At 38.6% G+C, this 12,657-nt stretch overlaps 2 protein-coding genes across 7 annotated transcripts in view; both read right to left on the reverse strand.

Annotated features, from left to right (window-relative positions):
- Nucleotides 1–12,657, reverse strand: part of sptbn2 (spectrin, beta, non-erythrocytic 2) — a 76,899-nt gene that overhangs the window by 42,955 nt on the left and 21,287 nt on the right. The window lies entirely within an intron of this gene.
- Nucleotides 2,453–7,156, reverse strand: LOC307017724 (uncharacterized protein). 2 transcript variants are annotated; one of them, XM_079647451.1, is made up of 8 exons: nt 6,725–7,156; nt 5,812–5,887; nt 4,819–4,898; nt 4,191–4,284; nt 3,606–3,656; nt 3,368–3,433; nt 3,220–3,273; nt 2,453–2,701 (listed from the first exon to the last, which is right to left on the reverse strand). In XM_079647451.1, the coding sequence occupies exons 1-8, from the start codon at nt 6,794–6,796 to the stop codon at nt 2,475–2,477; spliced, it is 720 nt and encodes a 239-aa protein (XP_079503577.1). In that variant the 5' UTR covers nt 6,797–7,156; the 3' UTR covers nt 2,453–2,474. The 2 variants fall into 2 exon arrangements, with proteins under 2 accessions (XP_079503577.1, XP_079503578.1); XM_079647452.1 differs by having other exon boundaries at nt 5,812–6,422; nt 6,725–7,148.

Here is a 12,657-nt window from a genome sequence, read left to right on the forward strand (position 1 = left end):
TTCTCTTCTCCCATGTTTTGTTACTAACCCTTTCTCCTCTGTCTGTGTGAGTGGTTGGTGTTGCTTTCTTGCTGTATGGATGTGGCTCCCATCTTTAGGTCTCCCAATGCTGTCCCTGGTCCTGCTGTCCCTGCATGGCCCCGCTCCTCCTGCATCCCTCACAGCCATTCCCATTGTTTCATGCATTTACATACCATATTCTGTCTTTGCTTTCTAGTCTTGATACCTCCCTTGTGTATTAAACAGTATTAAAAGCCATACTGTGTTATGTCCTAAGTATTCACTCAGGTCTTTCAGGAAACTAAGGTTGCATTCACACCTTATTAGGTGTGAATGCAACACACCTCTTCTTTGGTGTGTTAAAACATTATAAAACACATATAATGACAGACTGCAGTAAGGAGGGTGTTTCACCGACGACTGGGGGCTCTGATCAGATTGTACCACAACCTTTTGTTGTACACAGGGGACCAGTGAGGTGAGCAGTCACAAGCAAATATAGCCTAGCTTATAGGCTGAACCGCACCAAGCGGTTGAACGCACCAGGGTTTGATTAAACCAGACTAAACAAGGCTGGTGTGAACATGACCTAAGACAAGGTATTACTTCCTTCACAAAACAAACAATGCAAGAACCATAAATCACAGATTGATTTATTTGACAGGCGTGTTGAACTGCAGTTACAAAAACACTCACCTACTGTCCATTCACTCTAACTCTACATTAACATTTCTCTCTTCTAACTCTACATTGACTCTCTACTAACTACTTGTGTCACAGAGTGAGCCACTTTTTTTTGGTGAGATTTCGTGGAAACAACACAATATTGGAAAGGAGATTTCTACAATCTGGCAAACCAATCTTCAGGATGACATCATTTGACAGTGCTCTCCAAAACTTTCACAAATGATTTGTAAAGCCATATTCACACAGGATTATCATTACGGGACCTTATGTCATTTAGAAAGAACAGTCATGGCAGACTCATATTGGATTTAAGATCACAGACAATAACTGTAATAATAACAAATAACTAGAGGCCTCCACATAATACTAGTAACTTATGAACGTTTTCTGATTGGCCACTGGTAAAGGTTGGGCAACTCGTATTTGACCCTGAAGATTGTTGTCCTCTTTGGGGCAGTGAGAACAAGATGTGACACAACACTGACATCTACGGTGGCCTTGAAGTGCAAGTCAAAACAACATTTCACAAAACGCTACAGCATTTCAACTTATACGGAAAAGGTATTCCTTTAGGGAGAACACTTCTTGTTTGTGATTGGACAGAGCCAGCCAGAGAAGCACTGCTGTGATTGGTGGTTTTCGCTGCCAGTCAAGAAACGACGCTTCGTGAGTGGTCGGCACCCGACAGCGCAACATGTCCCAACACATCAGCCGTTAGCTGTTAGCACTCAGAGCTCACAGCTCCTCATATCTGTTCAGAAACTGGACTAAAGTTAAACAAGAACAAACCACAGACTGTCTGTGTCATGGAGAATACGCTGCTTTATTTATGTCTGTAGGCCGTTGTTGTGAGTGTGGACGGAGCAGCTACAGGTTAGTTTATCCTGATCGATCCGATCTCCATTCAGAAAACACGCATTTTAAAAGGTTTTTCGCCTGCCGTCTGTCTGCAGACTTGTCACAGCATTAATTCATGGTTTTTACTAACTGGTATGTTGTTACTTCGGCATCATTTTGAAACGTGTATTACAATTAAATCACGGTAAAATATGTTAATTTTGTTGTAGTCTACCATACTATTTAAATGGAGATAAGCCCTGAATATTCGCATTGCTCTAATCGTGATTTAATTGTAATACATGTTTTAAAATGATGCCGAAGTAACTACATACTGATACCGGTTAGTAAAAACCATGAATTAATGCTTTGACAAGTCTGCAGACAGACGGCAGGAGAAACACCTTTAAAATGCGTGTTTTCTGAATGGAGATCGGATCGATCAGGCTAAACTAACGTTGTATATGCTCCGTCCACACTCACAACAACGGCCTACAGACATAAATAAAGAAAGCGACTGTATTCCCCATGACACCGACAGTCTGTGGTTTGTTCTTGTTTAACTTTTGTCCAGTTTCTGAACAGATATGAGGAGCTGTGAGCTCTGAGGGCTAACAGTTAACGGCTAATGTTTTGGGACATGTTGCGCTGTCGGGTGCCGACCACTCACGAAGCGTCATTTCTTGACTGGCAGCAAAAACCACCAATCACAGCAGTGCTTCTCTGGCTGGCTCTGTCCAATCACAAACAAGAAGTGTTCTCCCTAAAGAAATACCCTTTCCGTATAAGTTGAAATGCTGTGGTGTTTCCTGAAATGTTGTTTTGACTTGCACTTCAGGGCCACCGTAGACATCACCATATTTCACACGGTGAACATGCTAGCACACAGCTGCTTATCTACACTCGGAAATACGGCGCAACATTAGCATTCATTTAGAGTCATGTATCTCTTAACAGCGGGACTTTTTTTTTTTGCTTTCAATCGTATTATGAACGTGATTTTTGATGTCTCGCCAGTTTCTATTTTTAAGTGCAGGTTCTTCATTTACGCACTCAGTGCACTTTTTTTTACCAGGGGCTTTCATCAGTGTAATCCAATTGCCAAGTTGACTCCACACAGCCTTTTTTTCTGCCTCACTCCAGGGCCTTCTTTGGTTTCCCTTCTGTACAGCAGAACCTTAATGAACAGTAAACAAAAAGACGATCACTCAATAAAAGTCAACAAATCATAGAATGAACTAAACTGCTAGCAGTCATCAACAGGGCTGACTCGTGGGTAAAAAAAATGCAGTTAGTGAGTAATAGTAAGTAAATGAGTAGGTTCAAGGAACTTAGAAAGTATATGCAATGTAAGATTGTACAATGTGATGTTATGCAAGAATGTTAGAAAGCAAATAAGTATAAAGTAGTAAAGCCTATATTTTAGTAATTAGTGAAGGTGTAGTTACACTAAAAAGTGGTACTTATTTAAATGGCAACAGTAAAAGTATTAATCATTGTAGTTGTAGCAATAGTAAACTGTAGTAGTGAGAATAAAATAGTTGCAGTACTATTTTCTGTATTAGTGTCTTAGAGTGGTTTCCAGAGTGAATACCAAGAGACCAAGTGTTTGTAATGGCCCAAGGGCTGTACAGTTAAGAGTTTAATGCAATTAAAATAAAAATGTGGTTCTAAATAGGCACCAAGCAAGCTTACCATGTGTCTTAGTTTTTGTTGGTCTTTTCACGAGAACCCGTCTTTGCTCGTCATCTAGGTGAAGAGGAAAGACGGTTTATTATACATAAACTTAGTTATATCCTTTTTTGCATTATACAATAGAAAGCTTTATATGAAACTACTGTACCATCCGAGTCGTGGGATGAATCACAAGGTTCCGGATGAAGCTTCTGCTTTTTGGCTCTGGATAGCTCTATTAAAGAGGGAAACAAACAGAAATTTAGAGCAATTTATATTGAAAAGATCTTTAAAGGTCACTGAAAATGGCAGTAAATTAGCACAGCATTTTAATAATGAACCCTGACACCTCCGTGGATAAAAGCATTAGCTAAATGAAATGTGATGTTCTGTAGTGAATTTCTTACCATCTCGTTGCCTAGGAGATGTGCCCCCTTTATCGTGTTGAGACAAAGCAACTGTAATTAAAACAAAGAGAACGTTTTTACTATTTTTATTTTTACAGTTAACCTCATGCTTCCACAGCCCACTTTTTACGAAAAAGCCATAGCAATAGTTGCAGGGCAAGTAGCCATGTGGATCCGCTTCTTCTGATGGTTGCCTAGAAGTCACCAACTCCCCTTGTCCTGACTGCAAAACAGCTATGTTGTGGTTGTAGTCACCCTTAAAACGAAGTTGATCCAACATCAGACGTCTTTTTTTGGAGGATTTAGGTAAGCATGTTGCTTTTGAAACTAGTTCTTCGCTGTGGTGCTTTCTTTCCAAATGACGTGCAATTTTACTTTGTGGGAGTTTGCAAAAGATGCAGTAATGCTTTTTGTCCCATTTTCTTTTGTCTCCCTTGGTGCAGCTCTTCACTGTTATTTTAGACCCCTTCTCGACATCTTCCTCACCTTTCTGTACACCATTATCATTTTGAGGGTGGCTGGTGCCAATCTTTTTTACGAGATTTTTAGCAACTATATGGACTTGCGGCTGAATTGGACCCTCACCGTTACTGCAGCCTTCGCTGTCCGAGGAGCTCTGCGAAGGGACATATTCGCTGCATTCACCACCTGAGTCAGAGTCCTCATCGGTACCAACATTCTGTAAAAAGAAAAAGTTTGACAGATACTATCAAAATCAGTTGGAAACATCATAGTACTAATCTCTTCTTTAAAAGCAATACTTTAGTTTTTAAACCCATGATACAAAACGATATCTATTTTCATGATTCAAAGACAAAACATTTTTTATTTCACACTAAGTTGCCCCAATGCAAGTGTATATTTAAGCTATCAAAAATTTGAAGGTTGGACTGTCTTTGTCAACTGAACTGTCACAAATTGATAGCCTACTTTAAGCTTCAAATAAATATCAGTGGCCATTATTAACAATCCAGCTAGACCCTCTTGCACGATACAGGTGACGATTAATAGTGCCTTTACGGTAATAGCCTAGTACAAGGGTACAATAATGCATGTTTTTCTGATATCTTTGAGTAATATTTAACATAAGTCCTTAATAAGGCTGACACTGTTGGACTCAGTACTAGTTTGACTGCTACCAGAAATAAAATGAAGTACTTATACTGTACTTTTTTTTGTTGGTACATTTCTCTACTAACTCTACTTCTCTTACTCTTTTAACTCTATTTCTCCCTCTCTCGTCTGTATCAGCAGGTTCTGGATGAAGCCTCTTGTGCTCGGGTCGTGAGAGCTCTGTTAAGAGAGAAACGAACATCAGACATTAAGAGTTACTTTAACATTAGAATGATCTTTCATGCCATTTGCAAAGGCAATCAATAATGACAGCAATCAGTATTTATTTCCTGTACAAACTTATAACACTTCACAAAAACAACAAATGAACTACATAGTAATACAAAAGCAACCACCTGATAAACATATTGTCATGTCCTTTTAATTGGTTGGCAAACTTTAATAATATAAGCCCTATACATTAAGGGCTTTTTGGAAGGGATTTCCCGGGGTATAAAGAGTAGAGATATGAACACAAGACAGTAATATGCTTGTGAGAAAGAACAACCGTTCATTGAGACAGTGATGGACAATGAGGTTAACGTGTTTGTCACTGTCAAATATTAGTGAGCTAAAATCTGCTTTCTTTGATTCTGTTTACCTAAATTAACTCAATGGGCCGCCCACCTTATTACATGGCTGGTACCATGAGAAAAGGACCACAACCACCCAGTGGAGTGATCAATGGTGCAGGGAACTAGTAACAGGGATGCAAACTCATCAGGTATGAAAAAGGTGACAAGGATCCGAGCCCCCTCCCGACCCCACGGAATATCGGCTTTAAAATTAGGATTAACAGAGGATTTTAGCAGTCAGAACAACTAAAGCAGTAGTGTTAATAATAACAGAAACGCCACATCTAAAAGAAATATATAAAAGGCATTTATTTTAATCTTTAATCGCCTCTGGAATCTCTGACCCCTCTCCTTTAGACGAACATAGAGGGGAATAAAAAAAGCAACAGAACAATGTAATTGAGTGCCACATGACATAGATTTAAGTAACTTTCATCAACGTGTTTAAATGCCATGACATTTTTATTTGTCATTTTGTTTCCATTTTTAGTCAGCATTTCAATACAACTGTGACCTACCCTCATCCAAAATATCAGTGTCATCCATGTCTGTATCTCTTGTGTCTTTGGGCCCATCAGCAGCGGCACAGGCACCCTGACAGAAACAACAGATCTGTTTATATTTCGAATATGTAGCCAAACCTATAGCCACTCAATCAAAAGCTAGCTAACAGTCCATATGTTAAGAAAAAATTCAAGATGCTGGAACAGGAGATCATAGTCTAACATTCAGCCATTTAAGATATATTACATTTGCTCATGCTAAACATTAAGAAAGGTTAGACACATCATAATAGTTAGGCTGACATATTAGTAGATGGATTTGTGCTAAAGTAAATGTCCTGGCTAAACAACCAACAGAAAATCTCTGGCGCCGCCCATGTTTGTAGGGCTGCACGAGTATGGCCAAAAGTATGCTGTACATTTCACTGTAAACGATTGAATCATCACCAAATTCGGTGTTATTATGACCGATCATAACTCAGCTTTATGCACACACACATATATTTAGCATGGTTTAGGAAACGGGCTCCGTGTTACAGAACGGGTCGGGGGTTTGGCTGCTCCTTGCAGACTCTCTGCACTGAGGAGTCCGTGCGGCGGGGGAGAGGGGCTGCGGGCTGTGACTCCTGATCGGCGCAGACACACGTTGCCGATAGATAAAACATTTTAGATGTTAGAGTCTTGCCTTAATAATTTTAGATGTCAGGTTAAAAAACGCATGCATTTTTGCATTCATATTCTATATATTTTACATGAAACACCATACATTAAAATAAGACTTAAAAAGACTTATGCTTTTGTTCTGCTCTTACATGCTAACGTTAGCTTAATTTAGAGTTTAGCCTAGCCCCAGCAGTTCCACTCATGCCGGAGAATGCTAAAACATTAAACAACCTAACATAGTTAAAATATATAAAATATCACTTACCTGGAGCAGTTGTGTGGGTTTTTCCTGCTGTAATTTCGTACTAATTGCTGTATTGCTTCTTTCACACACCATGTGGAGCTGCTTCCGTCTCAGTAATCTTCTTCTGTGCCGATCGATGTTTGTAATGATGCGTTCAGGTGCAGATGTAAAGTACAATGCATCTTCATGTTGGAGTTTGCAAAATGTTTCAAAACCAAAATGCTTCTTATGAAGTGAATTTCTCTCACTTGAAATAACTAACCCTAATAAGATTTTTTAAGGAGAGATTAATTAACATAGTTTAGAAACTGTAATAGGGACTTCTTACTGAGTCGGGGACAGTAAAACTGTAATTTTTGTATTACATGAATGCAGCATTAGCTGCTCTGAAGTTTTAGCGCCAAATATAGTACTCAATTGCTCTGCAGGTTCATCATGCGCCTGAATGTCTGGATTAACCACTCCCCTCCCCCCACCCTGATCTGGACTTCACCCCTGAAACACAGGCACAGAGGAACATGCAGTATGGTTTAAATGCATTCTGAGCAATATCTCAACAGAACTTAAAATCTATTTTACTCTCTATCTTTTGTTTGATAAAAATTAGTGCACAGTTGTATACACACACACACATATATCTATATATATATTTCCATTTACCATTTATACAATTTTCGTGACATTTTAAATTATAATATTATTTAATAACTATATATATATTAAGAATGAGCAGGGTCAGTAAAACAGTATCATCTATCCATCAATCTATCTATCTATGCATCTATCTATCCATCTATCTATCCATCTATCCATCTATCTATCAATCAATCTATCCATCTATCCATCTATCTATCTATCCATCCATCTATCTATCTATCTATCCATCCATCCATCCATCCATCTATCTATCCATCTATCCATCTATCCATCTATCCATCTATCCATCTATCTATCTATCTATCTATCTATCTATCTATATATTGACAATGCATTTAATGATTAATATCTTGTTATTATTCTATTAACCTTGCAGGACAATTTGATGTTATTTGAATGTTCACAATTTCTATGATTTTACCTTCAGAGGATTGCCTCATTCGATTATTGAAAATATTAGAGCTATCTCTGAAAACAAACCCCTTTTACTAATGTATAAAAAGTAATACCTAACTATCTAATATGCTTCCTTAATACGATGCCATTATATACAGGTCCAAATGTTCAATGGCTCATTGATACCCTTGATAAATGAAAAAAGTGTGTTTAACCCTTGTAGTGAGAACTGCTGCTGGTCTAATATGAAACTACTTTGATATAGTTCAAATCAGACCAGCAGTAATTTCCTTGAGAATTGATCCAGACCAATCTCAAGTACAGACATCATTTTATGATGGTTATCAGAGATAAGAGGTCCAACTTGAGCCTTTGGAATCTGAGGCTAGTTGATGGTCAAATGCAAAGAGAAAGAGAAAGAGGGAGAGAGTGTTATGAAAGTGTGAGAGAGGGAGAATCGGAGCAAAAAGTTACAATAGCAACGATTCAGAAGCCGTGAATTAAGCAAGCAAATATTTTTAGCCGACACAACCAAGTACAGAAAATCGAGTAACAGAGCCATTAGTGTATATTTAATAGTTCGACACAACTGTAAGCACAACAACATGTAGGTTATTTAAAGTAGAGTATGAAGCGAATGGGGCCTTTTTGAGTGCCACTTGGAGACGTGGACGTGCAGGGAAAGCGCGCAGAGAAATGTGCACGTGAATCATTTTGTTGAATTTCTGAATGGAGATCTGATCGATTAGACTAAGCTGCTCCGTCAACACTCACAACACCGTCCAGCATAAATAAAGCAGTGACTGTATCCGCCATACCTCAGACAGTCTTTGGTTTGTACATTTATAACTTTTCTCCAGTTTCTGAACAGATATGAGGAGCTGTGATCTCTGTGTGCTAACAGCTAACAGTTCATGGCTAACAGCTAACGGCTAACAGTTAATGGCTGCTGTTTTAGTTTTGTGGTGTCAAGTTCCTTGTCTGGATGGAATATCTGTGAACGACTCAGGTGTGAATGCCATGTCTGACTTGGACAAGACCTTCCTGAATTGTGTTGATTGAGGAAATCTGCTTGCCTAAAAAACGGCTTGGATCATCTCCACCATCCTGTAAACATAGATGATATGTATTCATAAAGTAACCTAGTTGTCTTTCCATTTTCTTTAGCAAGTTTGCAAGGAACTGGGAATTGAAACCAAGTCTTTAAGAAGTAATTCAAAGGTTTGGATATGTTGTACATATATACATATATATTGTACTTGAGTAAAAGTAGAAGTATTCAGATCTTGTACGAGAGTAAAAGTAGAAGTACTCAGATCTTGTACTTGAGTACAAGTAGAAGTACTCAGATCTTGTACTTGAGTAAATGTAGAAGTACTCAGATATTGTACTTGAGTAAAAGTAGAAGTACTCAGATATTGTACTTGAGTAAAAGTAGAAGTACTCAGATCTTGTACTTGAGTAAATGTAGAAGTACTCAGATATTGAACTTGAGTAAAAGTAGAAGTACTCAGATATTGTACAGACTAAAAGTAGAAGTACTCAGATCTTGTACTTGAGTACATTTAAAGATAGCATCAGGATTCAGGGAGTTAACAACGGGAGAAATGGCAATATTCCTGTGGCTTGTTTCACCGTGCATCTGCAAAGGTAGCATTTCGACACAACTGTAAGCACAGTCCCTCTTACAGTTGTAAGAGGCCCTCCCCTCCCCCACTCTGACCAAGCTGTGAGCTCTGCAACAGACAGACAGACAGAGCAGTATGAGGCTTATTCAGCTTGACTCTATGATATACAGTAATATATATATATATATATATATATATATATATATATATATACAGATCTTGTACTTGAGTAAATGTAGAAGTACTCAGATCTTGTACTTGAGTAAATGTAGAAGTACTCAGATATTGTACAGACTAAAAGTAGAAGTACTCAGATCTTGTACTTGAGTACATTTAAAGATAGCATCAGGATTCAGGGAGTTAACAACGGGAGAAATGGCAATATTCCTGTGGCTTGTTTCACCGTGCATCTGCAAAGGTAGCATTTGCAGCTGCAGAGTGTGCACCTGATTGCCCTCCCCTCCCCCACTCTGACCAAGCTGTGAGCTCTGCAACAGACAGACAGACAGAGCAGTATGAGGCTTATTCAGCTTGACTCTATGATATACAGTAATATATATATATATATATATATATATATATATATATATATATAGATCTTGTACTTGAGTAAATGTAGAAGTACTCATATATTGTAGTAAAAGTAGAAGTACTCAGATATTGAACTTGAGTAAAAGTAGAAGTACTCAGATCTTGGACTTGAGTAAAAGTAGAAGTACTCAGATATTGTACAGACTAAAAGTAGAAGTACTCAGATCTTGTACTTGAGTACATTTAAAGATAGCATCAGGATTCAGGGAGTTAACAACGGGAGAAATGGCAATATTCCTGTGGCTTGTTTCACCGTGCATCTGCAAAGGTAGCATTTGCAGCTGCAGAGTGTGCACCTGATTGCCCTCCCCTCCCCCACTCTGACCAAGCTGTGAGCTCTGCAACAGACAGACAGACAGAGCAGTATGAGGCTTATTCAGCTTGACTCTATGATATACAGTAATATATATATATATATATATATATACAGATCTTGTACTTGAGTAAATGTAGAAGTACTCATATATTGTAGTAAAAGTAGAAGTACTCAGATCTTGTACTTGAGTAAATGTAGAAGTACTCAGATATTGTACAGACTTAAAGTAGAAGTACTCAGATCTTGTACTTGAGTACATTTAAAGATAGCATCAGGATTCAGGGAGTTAACAACGGGAGAAATGGCAATATTCCTGTGGCTTGTTTCACCGTGCATCTGCAAAGGTAGCATTTGCAGCTGCAGAGTGTGCACCTGATTGCCCTCCCCTCCCCCACTCTGACCAAGCTGTGACCTCTGCAACAGACAGACAGAGCAGTATGAGGCTTATTCAGCTTGACTCTATGATATACAGTAATATATATATATATATATATATATATATATATATATATATATATATATACAGATCTTGTACTTGAGTAAATGTAGAAGTACTCATATATTGTAGTAAAAGTAGAAGTACTCAGATCTTGTACTTGAGTAAAAGTAGAAGTACTCAGATCTTGTACTTGAGTAAATGTAGAAGTACTCAGATATTGGACTTGAGTAAAAGTACTCAGATCTTGTACTTGAGTAAAAGTAGAAGTACTCAGATCTTGTACTTGAGTAAATGTAGAAGTACTCAGATATTGGACTTGAGTAAAAGTACTCAGATCTTGTACTTGAGTAAAAGTAGAAGTACTCAGATCTTGCACTTGAGTAAAAGTCGAAGTACTCTGTTCATATATGTCCCACGCTGTGTGTTCGAAGCAGTCTTGCAGTTGTGAAATATATGATACATTTTATAATTATTGATCATTAAAGTGTTATCAAAGCTGGTATATATATTTTTTTATAAAACGGACAAGTCAAATCAAGCAATCTGATTGGTTCTTAGCCGTGATATAATGAGCGTATACCACGGGTAGAATTGTAGGTACTTTTCACAACAAGTCAGTATCCCTCCGCGTCTGAGAAAAGCTACAACCGTTACAACTGTTACATTACGTCCGTTACGAAACTAACTAACAAACAAAGCTTAAGATGGAAACATGTAAGGGATAATGTGCAGCAAGGACTTATTGACCGTTGTTAAGGACGCTCACATCTGCAGAAAGAAGTCCGGTCGATGTAACTGTATACAGTTGGGCTGAAAAGCAAACTGCATGCAGTTTGCTTTTCAAACTGGGACAAGAAAACAGCGGAGAAGTAACGGGGCAGAAACCCTCCTTTTTACGCAGCGGTCCAGACATAGACATCAAATGGCAACACATATTCAGTTGCCAGTTACTTTGACATTAGGGCAGGGATATCTAGATACTTTCCAAGGTTTGACATAATGAATTGTGCTACTTTTAAAGCAAGCAACGATGTTTTCAAATCTGTAATCAAAAAGGTCCGCAAAAACGCTATCGACCAATCAGATTGCTTGATTTGACTTGTCCGTTTTATAAATATATTTAAATTTCGTCCGTTACGAAACAAACTTACAAAGCTTAAGATGGAAACATTTAAGGTTAACTTCGACCTCCGGGGGGGTCTTACTATGGAGGAGTGGATTGAGCAGGGCCTATCTCCAGAAAAAAAAAAGCACCTAAACGACGACATGCAGAGCTCCGTGAAGAGCAGGTAGACCAACTGGAAAAGTACCACCATTCAAAAGCTTTCTGATGCGGGTCTTGAAACAAAGCAGATAAATTATGACCGTTAGTGGCCACAGGCGCGAAAGCTCTCTCCAGAGCTGCTGGAAGCCGAATCTCGGGGACCGGAGAAAGTGGAGCAATATTCTCGCCACGCCAAGCAACAGCTAGAACAACCTCAACCTATACAAGTAACCTAGTAAGCCATTCTACTGATGCTGGACAGGTTTTCAGAGGCTGCTCAATAAACGGCAACATACAAATCAATGTAAATAAATAGCCAAATAATGGATCAACGCTCTCAGTCTAATATGTTCGCTAGCTGTTACTGTTGTTGCATAGCAACCACCTCGCACTATGTTTCATGCAGAAGGCAACGGAGGGACTATTTTATTTTGAACATCATTATTTACTAATACAAATTATTTAAATTAGAGTGTGTATTTTTCTTTCATATTGCCACACTTGGTAACCGTTTTTCGCGTCGGGCCGAACCACGCCCCTTAGCTGTGATATAATGAACATATACCACGGCCTGTCGTGAGCTATTGCTTAAATATTTGCTTGTGACTGCTCACCTCACTGGTCCCCTGTGTACAACAAAAGGCTGTGGTACAATCTGATCAG

Source organism: Notothenia rossii, assembly GCF_949606895.1.
Source record: "Notothenia rossii genome assembly, chromosome: 9".
In the NCBI taxonomy this organism is placed as follows: domain Eukaryota; kingdom Metazoa; phylum Chordata; class Actinopteri; order Perciformes; family Nototheniidae; genus Notothenia; species Notothenia rossii.